The sequence below is a fragment of the Prenolepis imparis genome, unplaced genomic scaffold (assembly GCF_030444845.1).
Source record: "Prenolepis imparis isolate NDT839.2.m4 unplaced genomic scaffold, iyPreImpa1.0 SCAF_6, whole genome shotgun sequence".
NCBI lineage: Eukaryota > Metazoa > Arthropoda > Insecta > Hymenoptera > Formicidae > Prenolepis > Prenolepis imparis.
The window spans coordinates 6372979-6389375 of NW_028141164.1; the positions used below are offsets into that span (position 1 = coordinate 6372979).

The window sequence follows — 16397 nt, forward strand, 5'->3', positions numbered from 1 at the left end:
AGGAAGTGGCGATGGCGACAGGCAAGCGAAGGAGCAGTCACACGTCACCCGGAAACACCGGGATCCCCGGCAGCGGTCTACGCTCGAATCGGATGAACTTCCGGCCGAATTCTACTCAGGAGGATCGCGGCGGTACCCGGCCAACCACGGCGCCGAGCTCCATCGGCCTGATCCTCATCACCATGCTGCTACACATGTGCAAGAAGTCGCTGCTCTTCGACACTCGCCTCAAGGTCGCGATCTACTGCGGCACGATCTTCACGGTCTCGCTGATCGCGGACTTCATCGCGATGCCACGTACTTACTTCTCCAGGTCCGACAATGCCCTGAATCAGTACTTCGTCAAGTGGGGCTGGGGCTGGCTCCTCTCTGTCCTCGTACCCTGGGTCGTCCTGACGGCTCACACGTTGGGCTGCGGTCGTAGGCAGATCCTGTTGCGTCATCTGGCCCGGGTGGTTCTCGCCACCGTTGCCTGGCTCGCCTGGACGAAGCTGTTCAACTACATCGAGACCAATTACGGCAGATGTCTGCAGACCCGCGACATTCAGCTCATGCACTCGAAGACGAGGTGCCTGAAGTCGGGTAAATTCTGGAGCGGCTTCGACATATCCGGCCACACGTTCATCCTAATCTACTCCAGTCTGATCCTCGCGGAGGAAGGCTCCTCCCTGATAGGATGGGAGGGCATCAAGGATCTGGTGATGCGCGAGGAGCACACGCGATCCACGCCGACCGAGACGAGCCGCGGACCACTGCGTAATCTCTCCGACAGCGATCTGGAGTTCCTGAAGAAGGCGCATCGGGCGCTCACGCCGTATCTGCGGGGTCTCTTCGTGGCGATGACGTTGCAGCAGCTGTTGTGGGACATCATGCTGGTGTCGACGATGCTCTACTATCACATCATGATCGAGAAATTCCTGGGCGGCGTCGCAGCTGTCATTACGTGGTACGTCACGTATAGGTGGTGGTACAAGTTGCCGAAGATCGGCCTGCCAGCTCCCGGCGACGGTCTCTTCAAGTACAACGAGGTAAAACCAAATCCAGAGCTCAACGCCAGGGCAAGACGTAGCACTTTGAACGGCGTCAATCAATCAAAGTTTATGGGAATGCCGCTCAGAGGTATGCAAGAAACCGCGGACTCGAATTTAACAAACAGACTATCGGACCTCGACCCGCCTACGTCGAGGGTGTAAGACAGTGTGTTGTTTTCTTCGCGTATGTTTAGAGATACTACTCTTGATACTTGAACGTTTCAACGGTGCAGAGTGAATTATATTTTATATGCAAGGACTCGGCATTTGAAAGTATATCTGGATAAACGTTACACTTAACAATCGTACACTCTATACAGTCGTATGTTTCGCGTAAAGTTTTTGTCTACTTGACGATTTAAATGTTACATCGACGCGCGACGGGGATACAAGATGTGTACGACATATACGGTACTTAAGTATCCGAATGTTCAGCGCCTCTTTTAGGTTTAACAATAAGTACAAAGCTCAAATAAATAAGATACAATTTCACAAAATTGATTGATACTTAAACACGTACTACTTATACATGTACACACACACATACATTTATTTATTTATTGCTTTGTCTTTCTATGCCTAAATATTTAAACCTCGGACTTCATACGACAAAACATACACATGCGTTAAGATATCTTCAATGTTGAGATGTGAATCAATCAAGTTCAATCTAAACGGGACAGCTTATATTAGATGCTTTTAAATTATACGGTGTTTATTTATAATTATATTATTTATAATTATTTATAATTATATAAATGGGAGCATGCGTCCATTTTATCGGCGCCTCTATGGATTGTTAAAAAAAGAAAAAAATAAGACATGTTAACTTAATCTGTTTAGAACCAAAGAGAGAGAATCGGTGTATTCGATAATATTCTTTTCTGGATTTTGTTTTGTAACTTATATTTAATAAAGTCTGTTATTAACAAAGCGTTTTTTCCTTAAGTTAACAGGCTGCATAAAATTAGCGTAGTTTATATGTCGTACTATATTTATATATACGGATGTAAAGTATAAAATATATACGGTTTCCATTATGAAATCTTTCTTCTTCGCACGTGATAAAATCGCTGTATTTACGAGAGAGAATAGAGACAATATATTCTCTATTATTTTTGGAATTATATTCTTTCATTGAATGAAAGATATCGTCTAATATCGCAGGTCATTAGTCATTTCGAGTTCTCATCGATGTTTCTCTAGTTTTTATTAAAAGAAAATATATTTTTACACATTCGAGATTATGCTGTCATATAATCTCGCTAGTTTTGTTTCTATATATTTTTTAAAAAATGCTATTTTTGTTGCGCCAAATTTATTCATTTACCATTAATGGAAAATTAGCACCATGTTTCTCCGATTCTATTAACAAATGTCTTGCTTCATGGAAAATTGATTTATTAGCGTTTTCTATATTCAATGTTGTAGTCTCTTGTAACAAAGTACAACATTCATTACAGATATTCACTATGCATTTACAATTGCAAAATAATTCTCACATTTGGCAAAATGGGAATCTTCGACAATTTATTTGTTGGTTTTAATACTTATTTAATGCTTTTTTTATGTTTGTTAAAAAGTGAAGTATAGAATAAATATTTATACATGTGATAATTTATACAATATCATTTATTCACTGAGAAATAGAAAAAGGAAATTTTGCGATTTTATAACTGAGGCAAAAATCGATCTTGCAATCTGAGAACTTTATAATCGGTTGATGTCACTTGGGCAACTTTTGTTTTTTTCAGAAATGTTATGATTTATGGCAATACAGACTCTTTACACGCATATATATCAACGAAATAAAAAATTAACTGATATTTAACAAATTATGTATACATATGTGTACAAAGATCAAAATGTACTTTTATATGGTACACATCATAGACATAACATAAACTGGGCGTGTATTTCTTTTGTCTTAAATTTTACACAAAAATAATTTAGTTGTCATTAAAACAAAAATCGGAGCAAGACTGTACAGCATTACTTATGTTTACGCGTTTATTTGAGAAAAAAAAAATTAGAACAAAAGAAATAAATTATGATAATAATAAAGTTCTATTCTGTATATTTTTTGTAAAAATGAGAACATATGCTTTTGCTTGTTTATACCATCAAAATCTATTGTAATACATTTTGCGTATCTCGTTATTATTCTGCGATGATGATGATGACAGTTATGATACTAATTACACAATGTGTCTAGAAAACGTTTAATACATACGTATTTATATCTGAAGATTCGTTAATGTTCTTTTTTTTTTTTTTTTTTTTTTTTTTAAACCTTTGATCTTTTACGGGCGATCGCGTCTTCTACGGCTTTCAGTTGCTTCAACAATTCCTCGCGGCGCGAGCTGACCTTTTTGGCGGCCTTGGCAGCCGCCGCGGCTACTTGCGCCTTGCTGTCGATCAACGGCGGTGACTCGAGAGACCGTTTTTTACCTGCCACAAGTGCACTACGGTCGATCTTTTTCACCGCTGTAGCGTTACTCGCGGGTTTCAGCGTGAGTTTAATCTGTTGCTTCGTACCGCTCAACTTCAAAGCGTCGATGCCTTTGGAATCTTTACGTGTTATCGGTGGCGTCGAGCCTTTCCTTCTACGTGCCTCGCTGGAGGACGATGAATAACTCGATTCGCTCGAATCGCTGCTGCTTCCGCTGCTCTCCGATCCAGAACTACTGTGAAACGATTTAGAATGTGCTTTTCTCCTGTCTCTTTCTCTTTGTCTTCGTGATGCATAATAGATGCGACAGAAATTAAGAAAAAGGCACACATAAAAATAAATTAATTATTTGAACCAATTATAACGCTAATTTCTAATCGTATCGAATTAAATTTTATATTTTAGTCGTATTAAATTTATGAATTAACTTTGCTTACCTAGATCTGGAGCGACTTTTAATGATTTTGGCCACGGCAGCCGCAGCCATAGCAGCTTTTTGCTCTCTAGCTTTTTCATGATGACGCTGATGCGAGGAGACTGGGCTTGGAGCGGGTGGATTCAATCCGGCTCGTCTATGTAGAGTGCCAGTTGTAGGAGAGATAGAGCCTTTGGGTGGACGAGGAGATGGAGCAGGGGGATTCATTAGCATGGCGCCTCGTTGAGGTGCAGCTGCGGTAACAGCTGAAGGATTGGAGGGTGGTGATGTAATAACAGTTTTGCTTTTGCCAGTGGAACGGGTTCTAGCGGGAGGTGATGGTGAACGGGACCTGGATAGGGAGTCGTAAGAACTGTAGCTAGAACGGCTCGAGCTATGGCTAGAACTAAAAAGATTTATATTCTTATACATTTTTCTTATGCACAGGATATTACGAAAAAGTAATTCAAAGATTTGTGAACTTTTATAATCTCCCCTCCTCCCCTCCCTCTCTCTTTATCATCTCCTTTCTTTATAAAAAAATATTATGAAATGTACTCTCGCGCGCGTAAAATATTATTACGAATGATAAGTTATCTTTCTCTTTAACAAATAATTTTTTGGATAGATTTGGAGTGCTCTTTCCTTTTTTTTTCTTTAATACTAATATTTAGGCGCGAGTAATCAATCGCAATGAAGTACGAATAATACCTTGTTGAGGAATAAGAAGAACCCGAAGAGTACGATTGCCGACGAGATCTGCGCGATGACGTGTTGCGACGCACGGCGCTCGGAGACTTGCGTCGCATCCACGGATCCGCCCATTCGTCGCCTCTGCCTCTTTCGACAGGGGGTGCTTCCTCTTCCCGCCACGGTTTCGTCGGCGGGATACGTTCGACGATAACTTCCCGCGATGGCCGCTTATGTTTTTTCTCGTACTTCTCGTAATAATCTCGCTCTCTGTCGCGCTCACGATCTCGTTCCCTTTCTCGATCGCGAGGATGCGGTGGCGGAGAAACCGATGGCGCGCCTCGTGGAATCGCGTGATAATCGAGGCGCTCTCGATATTCACGAGAATCTTTATAGTGCACTCTCCTAATATACATAATATACATAATATACATAATATACATATTATTAAAATAATGTTTTTCTCTTAAAAGAACTCACAGTCATACGATTTATATCGTTTCTGTTCTCACCTATAATAATCGGATGATACAGGTGGAGGAGGATAATATCCTTCAGGTTCGTCGACATATCTCTCTGGCGTAGGTCTGGATGGCACTCTGCGTTGGGATGGAACTTCGCGTTGTGGCCATCTTTCAACCGGCGGCTCGGGACTAGCCGCTCTCACGTAATATCCAGCTTCTCTATCTAATTCGTCCTGCCCTAAGCTCAAGTTCATCTTCTTCTCTTCAAAGTCCATGTCCGATTCCTTGCGTTTATTCGCTTTACGCATCATCTAGATAATTGGAAAGAATAAAATTTCCTTTAGAAACTTTAAGAAACTCTAAAAGTATTACTATAATTGTTTATAAAATTATTAATTAATATTAATAAAATTTATATAATAAATTAATAAAAATTATTAGATAATAATATTAATAAAATTATTATCAATCAATAAAAATAATACATGTAATACTTTTGTACAACTTACTTCTTTAGCATGGCGCAGGCCACGCTCCCAGGCCGATTCAGTTGGCGTTTCTTCCACTTTAGGTGCATGTGCAGGAGCACCGTAACCGGGTAACGGTCGAATATTCGGTCTGTCGATGTGCGGCCTATATTCGTGTGGCGGGGCAGCGTGTGGCGGATACGCCATAGGCCTCACCATATCAAACATAGTGTAGTTACCTTTATCCGTCACTCCTGGGTGCAAAAATCTACAACTAACACCCCATGTACACTGTCCGCGATTATAGAAACGACACACCGGTCTCGGCTCAGTTTCCTCTGGTCGTGCATCATCCCCATCGCTAAGTTCTCCTTCCTCTAATTCAGAGTCCTCTTTCTCATCTTCCTCCTCTCCCTCTTCCTTATCATTCATTTCACTGGATTCCTTTGGCTTCGATTTGTCTTTATCTTTTTCCATATTCTCTTTAATCTCTTTTGTACCTGGTGCTTCAGTTTCACCTGTAATTTTTTCAATTACTGTAATTATAATTTTAGTGATACTTAATGCAATTTTTCTTTAATATAACAATGTTTTGCAAACATAATTGATATAATGTTCAAATATATATAGTTTTAAAATATAAATTTAATTTTTAAAGCTCTTTAAATTCTCATAATATATTTACCTTCATCACGTTCATCTTTCCATTGACCATCAGCTTCAAAGTCTAATTGTTCACTTTCCTCCGTCAAGCCAACCGGTGCATTTTTATCTTCTTTTTCTGTATTTTCTTCATCGTCAACAATTTCTTGTTTCACATCCTGTTCTTGAGGCTCATCTATTTCTGCGTTCTGTTCAGTAGGTTCCTCAGGACCATCTATGCTTTCGAGATCCGACACATCCGATAAATCCTCGCCATGAGTAATAGGTGTAGGTTTAGATTTAGACATGGGTTCTGGTTCGTCCTCGATGTCCCCATCCGAGATTTGTTCGCCGTCCAATTCGTTAAATGAACCATTCTTCTCCTCGTCTTCCTCTTCGGGAGAACGAGGACCTGAATGCGCCGGCGAATGTTTATCCGATTCTTGATCATCCATAGGAGACGCTGGACTGGATTTGAATGACTTTGGTGAACTCCTCGCCGATATCAAGGACTTGACAGAACTGGGACCCGATCTGAGCGATTTTGGTGAACTTTGTCTGGATTCGCTATTTTTGTATGAATATGATTTTAACGAATTATCGGCGGATCTCTGTCCATCTACTTCAAGATCAGACGCTTTCGATTCGGCGTCTTCAAAGCGCATAGACTTGGAATCGTCCGGAGGAAAAAGACACGATCCGTTGTCCTGTATAGGAGATCGGGATGAGCTACGGTCCGAGCGAGGTGACTCGATAGAGTTGTTTCCCGAATGATGAGATTTTGGTGACTCGAATTCACGATATGGTGGCGATGTGGGTTGGCGATATCTTGGCGACAGAGGTGACGGTGACATCACCAATGGAGATTTCGATAAACTGCGCAACGACCTTGGAGAACCTTCCTCGCTAGGTGACATTATCCCGGATTGTTGCGATTTCGGCGATAACGGAGTGGATCTTGGCGATTCTACGTTCGATAGTGGCGATCCAAGAGGTGACTTTCCTCCGGAGGTGATAGAACTCGCCGGAGACTTTCGTCGTTCGGATCCCGAGGAATGATGCGAATAGCGTGATGATATCACCTCATCCGTGATAGTAAGTCGATTCCTATCTCCGTCATATCCCTCCGAGGAAGTGCTCTCTGTACCAGAGTCGGACATAGTTGTCGAAACTATTTTCAGCCTGTAAAGCAATAGAGGTTTATTAAAAGGCGGCAAACAACTTCAGACACGCGGGAAACGGGAATGTCTTGATTATGAAATCTTTAAAATGTAACCCATTCACAAATGTCTCTCTTACTTGATAAGTTAATGCTTTTTTTTTGTTTTCTAGGCGTCTCACCGACCGAATGTGTGTAGCACTGAAAAATCTGCATCAATAGCATCGCAGGGCTTACCTGTGTCAATCAGAGCCTGTGAAGTATTCGCTCTTGATGGCACAACGCGCGCGCTCCATATTGTGTCGAACATACTTTTTATGTCACAACTTTTGACAACTTTTCTTTTTATCAAAAACTTTTATACTTTATTTATACTTAAACTTTGAGAACTTGGTTTATCACATATACAATACATACTGTTTTTTTTTTTGTCAGGTTTTCTTGCGCGGAACTTTTCAGTGTTAAACTTTCAACTTGAACACAACACAAACTAAGAAAGTACCGATAAACCACGAACCGTTTTTTTGTACTGCACTAAACTATAGCGAACGAACTTTCAACCTGAAAGAATATCTTTTGGGCCTATGGAAAGAAAGAAAGAGAACAGGAAAACTAGAGACAAGTTGAAGAACAAAGAGAGAATATGAAGAAAGCTTTAGTGCAATAATGGCACATCCCAGTAGTATCGTTCCAATTATTGTCCTTGGCAAAATATAATTCAATAACTATTAATAGATTGTAAACCCTTCGTTGCTTTTAAGAGAAGAGAGTACACACTATAAATTCTTAATATAATTATATATTTCAATACCTTCTTCTGGTATTATACTTTAATTGGAATTAAATTTTGCCACGTGCAAATATAACATTTTCATAAACATTAACTAAAAAAAAAAAAAAAAACTAATGTGCACACCATTGCTATAAAACGACAATAGAATCTCAACAGTAATGATTGCAGTAATAATATTTAATTAATAAATAACAGAAAGCAGAAAATAATGCAAAATTACACCGCATTAAAAAGAGGCTCTACATAATATAATTTTGTAAATTCTTATTTCTGTTTTGGAAAATGTATAAAATGTGCTCGCAGGCAGACAATTCCTCTTCCTCGTTACAATCTGATATAGATATCATCTTCAAGTACAAAAAGAGAGAGAGAAAGCGAGCGTAGAAGAGGTTAATTAAACGATAACGACGACGAGGTCAATACTGCGATCGAGACTGCGAGATGGGGACAGTGATAGAGTCATGGCGTTTTCTTTCCTTTTTTTACGAAGCATGGATCGCAATTCGGTATCCTGCCCGTGCTGAGAGTGTCATCGTAGGGCTTCTTACCTTGATCGCGCGTACTACGTCTGCGGGGGGGGCCTTAGGAGATATCGAGGCTCTCCTTCAAGGCAGCCGGCGTCGCCCGCAGAACTAACGTTCACACCAGTACGAAAGCCGTGTCCGGACACTCAATCGTTTCCTCCAGGGCGGCGTACGACGAGCTACATCCGTCCGAGTATCAGAATCTCAGACGTCGTGCGCGATCCCTCTCTTTCTCTCTCTCTCTCTCTATCGCGCAGAAGGACTCTCTATCAGTCGGTGAAGATTACCGGAGAGAACAAAGCACAAACGTTGCTGAAGAAACCGAGGAGAAATGCAGAATATCCTCGGAGTATCTCGAGGTTTTCGGCCATTGAAAACCAACCGTTGCTGTAGATGGGCGATACTAGAGAACCTCAAGGAGAGAGAAGCGACACAGTCACGTGACCAGCTATTCGTGATTGGCTGGCATAATATGTACTATTTGGACATTGCGACGCCAATGCAGTATACCATGAAGAATAGAGATAAGGAGGCCGAACTAGCATGGAGCATGGAGGTAAGAAATAACAGGAGGAAGGATATACCCCTCTTGCCTGGCAAGCAGACGTAAGGGGGGAACACTAAGCGCCATATTGGTGTGGCTTATCGAAGCGCGACATTTGAAATAGTGATGAAAGCACACACAAAAAAAGGAAAAATTCATAAATAATATTTATAAATATAATATATATATAAATATATATATATATATATATATATATATATATATTGTATGTACAATAGTAATATATATATTCTGCTATACCATATAAGGCTTGTTTTCTATTCCTGCACTGGCTGAACTGTGCACACTGGTGCAATAAGTTAGAGTGAGACAAAATATACTTTATTGTCTCATTCAGACAGGACGCGTCAAGCGTCAAGCAGCGAGCAGCAATCAATAAGCGAGGCAATATTTTTTACGCCATTGCTAATATTACCTCGCTTATTGGTTGTTGAATGGTTGCTGCTCGCTGCTTGACGCTTGACGCGTCCTGTCTGAATGAGCCTTGAAGAATAATTCAAATAGAAGATACGCGAAATGATAGAGCTCCACAAGCTCTAGTTACTTTTGTCCTGATTGGCTAATCACTAATTCCACTGAACCAATAGATTTTCAGACATTACATATCGCGGATCGGAGCACCAATAAAAAATTATCACGCTAAAATGAACATCAGGCACAGAATGAAGAGAGAGATATCTTCACTTGAATAATACTTGGTTCTATGCGCAACGCGCAACACGGGACGAGAGAGAGAGAGAGAGAGAGAGAGAGAGAGAGAGAGAGCGCGCGTGTCGATGTCGATGTGCGCGGTGCGTTCGACTTTTAACCTTCAAGTGGCGCCGCGTCACGCGGTCGGAATTCGATGCGCGAAGTGGGGGGCTGTGGTGGGGGGTGAGAGTGGGGGGACGCGCGCGCCGGTGCGCCGCGCAGAGTGGGGGGCTGTGGTGGGGGGTGAGAGTGGGGGGACGCGCGCACCGGTGCGCCGCGCACGTGAGAGCTATAGATAAATACTATAGATAAATGCGCGCATATGCGCTTTACGGAATCCAGCCTATATCACTGTGAGAGAAATGATATAGAAAGAGAAGGAATGCACTCGGGTGACGTTTCCGAACGCAGCCCTTGAGGTTCTCTAGGCGACACCATCTTCCTGTCGGAATCGACCAATCGTGCGCGTCTAGTGACAAATTTCGTCACGCGCGATATTATAGTCATAGATAGAATGACATATAGATTGCGCACTCGCTTTATTTTAATCGTAAGCCGCGGAATATTTATTGTAAAAATTATGTAAAATATTTTTCCAAGCTTTTGGAATAAAATCTGTAATATTAAATATGCATTATATTATATAATATATGTTAATAATATGTTAATATTTATATATTATATATATTTGACAATAGTTTATTGGCCAATTGCTAGTCACCCTAGGCACCTAGGTAGGATATAAATAGTTGTGTCCAAATCTTTCCGAATATTTCCCTTCTATCACAGGATATGCGCAAGGATCGTGAAAGATCGTAAAAGGCTACGTTGCGTTCATTGTGGTCCTAATTAATGTTTTCTTAATTGATTGCAAGAAGGTTTACATTTCGTTGAATTTATTGATACTCAAATTTCATGAAACGCTACAGTTGAGTGGAACAACGAGGACACTCATTTGAGTGATTTATGAGAGTTAATTCGTTAACTGGATTTTACATTTTCTCCTCTGCAGCCATTGATGATGAAGAGCCTATCTCACACATGCGGTAAAAATCGTAAGCAAATATCTGTGAATGTTCCGTATTTTTCACAATATTCCATTTATTTTCGCATTCTTTTGACTTACATTTCTCTCTTTCTTCCTTTCTTTTCCTTCTTCTTGTTTCTTTTTCTTTCTTTTTCTATCATATCGTCTCTCTTTTTTTTTAATGCTATACGCACACATATTCGCAATGTCTGACTTTTGATGTATGTTCATACATGCGAATTGTATTTTATTAAAATTTTTAAATAAATTTATTATTTATTTTGCAGAATAACGAATAGAACAATATATAAATAGTACTGTTAATAATATTATAAGAACTTGAATTTTTTCATTATAAAAATATATTGCAATCTAAGATATCTCTTATCATTGTAATCTAAAGTTGTTACATTATAAATAATTATAGATAGGCAGCAAATATATAATTTATGCATCGCTTTTTATAAATAATTTTTGTTTATTTCAGAAATCTTAAAACAAAAAGGAATATGCATATACAATCTTAATAAAAAGATTATCACAATAAACTTCCACATGATATAATTATATATTTATATATACATATACATATATGTATGTGTCTATTACATGGCATAAATACATCACATACATAGAATAGAGGATACAGATGATCATGTTGGAGAACCAGTGATTAGCAAAAACGAATAGCAACAATAAGGATAATAAAATGAATCCAGAATCGGAACATAAATTGATTTTAAATTTGACTCCATTGGATAAAAGTAGATTCTTTTTGAAACGACGATTTAGATCACCCAGAGTGCTTAGTAAATCAGTTCCACTAAGAAGTACAAGTTTATCTCATCATAAGATGAATAGATCCTTGAACTTTGATGTTATTAGTCCAAGGAAGGATAATTTGTCAAAATATCCAAGTTCATATTTAAACAATGATTCTTTTGAAGCAACCAAGTCATTGCGAGATTTATCCAGATCAGCTAAAATAATGAGAGCACTTAATTTCAATCGTGATTCGTTTTGTCATAAAAACATGAGTATAAAAAAATCATTGAATTTTGATTCATCTCCAAGTCCACAGAAGAGCACTTTTGATATAAATTCTCCTACTGATTCAATTACCGACACATCGTCACCCATGTTAGACAAACCTTTGAGGCTCGATTCAAGTTCAAATGATTCTGCCACCAGTAGCATCTTGGCATCTTTGGAGTCAATTGATGAAAATCAGAATCAAACGCCTCAGCAAAATCGAAAAATTGCTAAAACGTCGAGCAATAGAAGGATTAATACAGAAGAAAATGAAAATGAGTCAGGCTCATCTACATCATCACTCCGAAGCAATCTCAAAGAAAAAATTGACAACATTCTACAAACATCACAAACACCTGATTTACATTCCTTAAAGAAGAATAAATCAGAAGCAGGTGTTATAGTTGCAAGTACACCAAGGAATTTGTTCCAGGAATTCAATCAGGATGTACATAATAGATCACATACACCTGACAACATGATGGATTTAATCCCAGAAAGTATGAGTGCTATCAAGAAGAGTCATAAAAAGGTATATAATTACATATATATGCAATATTGCAATTTTCTTTTCTATTCCATTTTTAAATTATTTTCCGTTTTTAAACTATTTTGTATGATATACATATATATATATATATATATATATATATATATATATATATATAGGTATATATATATATGTATTGCTACAACTTCATATATTTAATTATCACCTAACATTATAGTAAATATAAATATTACATTGATAATTTCTTCTTAGAAATCGATATATTGAATAACATTTTATATGTGTCTTTATAATTATATACATACATAATATTATATATATTTTTCATAGTTATTATATTGTACATCATGAGCAGCAATAAATTGACACATGCAATTATATAATTCATAAAAAGAATTAATGATCTGTTTTTATTAGCAGAAATAAAAACTAATAATTTTACATATAAGCTACTAATAAGGCTTTCATATGAAAATTAATATATATATATATATATATCTTACTGTAAATAAGTCTTAATTATTGTCGATGTCAAACATTGAAATTTGGAAAATATTTAGGAAATATTTGAAAAATAAGCTTTTGAATTTTTTATTTTATAAGGAAAAATTCGAAATTTTATAAGTAATCCATGTTTCTAATTTCTAATTTCTATAAATTCTAAGGCAATATATATTTATAGTTTTAAATATAATTGATACATTAACATTTCTATTCTAACAGGAGAAACTGCATGGTTATGAAGAACGATCATTTACACAGCAGAAAAATGTTCCCGCAAGAAACGAAGACACACATACAAGTATGTTGGAATCAATAGCAGTAGATACACCTGCAATTGCTGGCTGCAGTAGAGCTTTCGTAAAAGAATCTCAGAGGAAAAACAAAAAAGTTAAGAAAACGCTTATTTATGATTGTGATAATGAACTTTCTGAGACTGGATTAGTTTTTGGACACTGTGCACAGGGAAAAGTTACATCAAAAGAAAATAATTTTTTTAAAAACGGATTGTACGAAATGGAAAATGATAAAATACAGAACATTGATTCGAGCGATTGTGAAAGGTGCGAAGAAAACATACAACAGAGAGATAGTACACATTTCACAAGTTATGATGATATAGAAGTAGATCATTCCGTGAAAAAAAACTGCAATAAGGATATATTTCAGTCATCCTCGCAAGAAAAATCATCAAATATTTGTAGTGTCAACATGATGGATGGAAACAGAGCAGTATCTCCAGAACCCACTTCAACTGTTCCTCAAGATTCTAATGGAGCAGCTACACCTGAAAACAATATAAATATTTTAGAGCATATGTTCACAGAATCGATTAAAAAATCCCATAAGAAGATTAAACATGAAAATAGAAAAACTAAATTAAAAGCCAAGAATCTCTACCAGAAAACAGCACTTGAAGAATCAGCTCAAGATTTAATAACTTTAACTTTTAATGATGAACAGAGTAAAGATGTTGAAAATGAAGCAGCTATCGCAACTTGCGCGTTAAGCTCACAGAATGATGATCGTCCAAGCACACCTGAAAATGTAAATTCAAGCAGACTCTTACTACCTGAATTTAAATCAGTTAAAAAGTCACACAAAAAAGACAAGTACAGCAAAAGAATTTCCGGTCTTGCCAAATGCCATAAATATCATGAGTATCGTAAAAAATATGACAATTCATTACAAGATAATAGTCACGAAGAAAGAAATACTAGCAAAATTTTACATGGGAATGAGTCACTCGAGTTAAATGAATCTTTTGATGTGTCACCCAAAAAGAAGAAAAAGCCGATGAATGTATCCTTTGAAAATGGTGTATGCAAGTTATATTCTTCCAAATCGTCATCTTTGAGATGTCACAACACAAATGATGAATTTAAAATTTATACTCCTACCAGAAAAGTAAGCCAGTTTGCAGTTACAAATGCTATTTGTGCAGACGGAATGTCACAGGAAAAAGATGAATCTGCACAAACGTCATCAAAGGAAATCGATTGTTCCAGATGTATAACGCCAGTCGCACGTTGTTCGAAAAAACAGCGAGGAAACGAAGATCTTACATATTCTAGCCTCAAAATACTTGAGACTGATGCATCTGTTTCGAGCGATGGACCAGTGGATGTTGCAGATCCGAAAGACGTAACTGGTAGATCAACTCCAATAAATATGTCAACAACAGAACTACTTTGTAATATAGATTCTATTAAAAAATCCCATAAGAAAGACAAGCATAGTCGCAGTATATGCAAGAGACCAGTTTCGTTGAGGAAAGAATCCAATACCGAAGAAACTGAAAATGTCAATTTTACAAGTATGTTGAAAAAATATACGTCCTTAAAAGATATGGATGTTGACAATGATTGTTCTAAAACGGGAATGTGCAGTAATAGTGATGAAGAAAAGAAGAGCAAATGCTGTGAGGAAATGATTTACAACGATCCTCAACCATCTACGAGTCGAGCAAGAGACAGTATTGATGTAAAAACTGTTAAAAAATCAGACTTGAATACAACACCACCAAATAATTCGAATGCAACAAATTTCGTCAAACTGTTGCATACCATTTCCATTAAAAAATCCCATAAAAAGGAACGTGACTGTAAAGCTCAAGCAAAGTATATTTTAATGAGCGAGGAACACGAATTATCTGACGATGGATCGATATTTGACGAAGAGGATAGATTGAATTTCTCTGATAATTAAAGATTCATACACACGCACAGAAATAGGGAGATAAGATAATGTACATATAAACTAGAGGAAGATCTACTAGATGATATTTTGTTTACAAGTACAGAGTTTACACAAGAGAGTAAACCATACAAGGGAATTGAACATTATATGTATTTTGAACACTGTTAGTACATGTCTGTTTATCTATATATGTTAACAATATCTCGTCGAAATTTTTGTTTTAGTAAAGAAGTTGAATAGAAATATTGTTAAAATATTAAACTCTCTTGGAGTATTTGTCCTGGCAAATAGGTACTTTGTGTATTTTCTGCGCTTTTTTACACATTTAAAAAAGTACTAAAATAAAATATAAATATTTGTTAGTTTTATATATAGAATTTAAACCAAGTACACCAAGTAATGAATATGATAATTGAAATGATTATATCGAAAAAAGCAATGAATTTATGTATCTTGAATGAAAGATTCAAATTAAATTAGTTATACAGTATCACATCTATACAGATACAAATTACAATTAATGCACGGTTGTTTAAGATAGTGTCTTTTTCAAAGGCATTGATTTATTATATGTGCTTATATATACTTTATAACATAAATATGATTAACAGTACTCAAAATACATATAATGCTATTTAATTCTCAGCATTACCTATCCAACAATACACACAATAGATTTAATGTTCTCTCTAATGATAATATATCTTTCCGATTGTATTGTTTTTATAGAATATTTTTACTTACGGATTTTTAAGCCTGTTACAACACACGCTCACTTTCAATAATATTAGTTTCTGTAGATTTTATATATTGCATTTTTTGTTACATTTTCGTATATAATTTATAAAAAAAAACACTTCAAAAAAAGAAATGCAATTATTCCAATATTTGAATGTTACGTGTGCATTTATTTGACATTCGGTTTATCGCCAATATTAGAGTATATTAGTTTATGAAAGTTACATATATTTGAACAATTATACATTAAATATTAAGTATTATATATAATATTATGGCATTAAACATGAACAATAGTTAAGATATCTAAGTAGTTATGATATTGATTAATAATCTATATCTTTGTAATATTGTATATAAGATATTAAATACATAATTTTCTACTTATTAATATATATAAAGACTTGTGTGATGGGTATATTCTTAATACATTGTCTAATAGCCTCATATGCATAATTATTATGAACTTTATATTTACCGCATCTATAATTACTACA

At 36.8% G+C, this 16397-nt stretch overlaps 3 protein-coding genes across 8 annotated transcripts; 2 read left to right on the plus strand and 1 right to left on the minus strand.

Moving 5' to 3' along the window:
* Positions 1-11: 11 nt before the first annotated feature.
* Positions 12-1963, plus strand: Fitm (acyl-coenzyme A diphosphatase Fitm). The gene has a single exon (XM_083040960.1). The coding sequence runs from the start codon at positions 12-14 to the stop codon at positions 1191-1193; it is 1182 nt and encodes a 393-aa protein (XP_082897086.1). The 3' UTR covers positions 1194-1963.
* Positions 1964-3291: 1328 nt separating this feature from the next.
* Positions 3292-9050, minus strand: LOC145937686 (uncharacterized). Of its 6 annotated transcripts, none has more exons than XM_083040949.1 (8): positions 8662-9050; positions 7558-7881; positions 6205-7343; positions 5562-6037; positions 5101-5363; positions 4610-4993; positions 3921-4304; positions 3292-3766 (listed from the first exon to the last, which is right to left on the minus strand). In XM_083040949.1, the coding sequence occupies exons 3-8, from the start codon at positions 7319-7321 to the stop codon at positions 3319-3321; spliced, it is 3072 nt and encodes a 1023-aa protein (XP_082897075.1). In that variant the 5' UTR covers positions 7322-7343; positions 7558-7881; positions 8662-9050; the 3' UTR covers positions 3292-3318. The 6 variants fall into 6 exon arrangements, with proteins under 6 accessions (XP_082897075.1, XP_082897074.1, XP_082897078.1 ...); XM_083040948.1 differs by having other exon boundaries at positions 7558-7902; XM_083040952.1 differs by lacking the exon at positions 7558-7881 and having other exon boundaries at positions 3292-3715.
* A 1635-nt stretch (positions 9051-10685) lies between these two features.
* LOC145937210 (uncharacterized) lies at positions 10686-16236 on the plus strand. Its single transcript, XM_083040141.1, has 3 exons — positions 10686-10947; positions 11407-12483; positions 13186-16236. Exons 2-3 carry the CDS (start codon positions 11629-11631, stop codon positions 15169-15171), a joined length of 2841 nt encoding a protein of 946 aa, XP_082896267.1. The 5' UTR covers positions 10686-10947; positions 11407-11628; the 3' UTR covers positions 15172-16236.
* Positions 16237-16397: the final 161 nt, after the last annotated feature.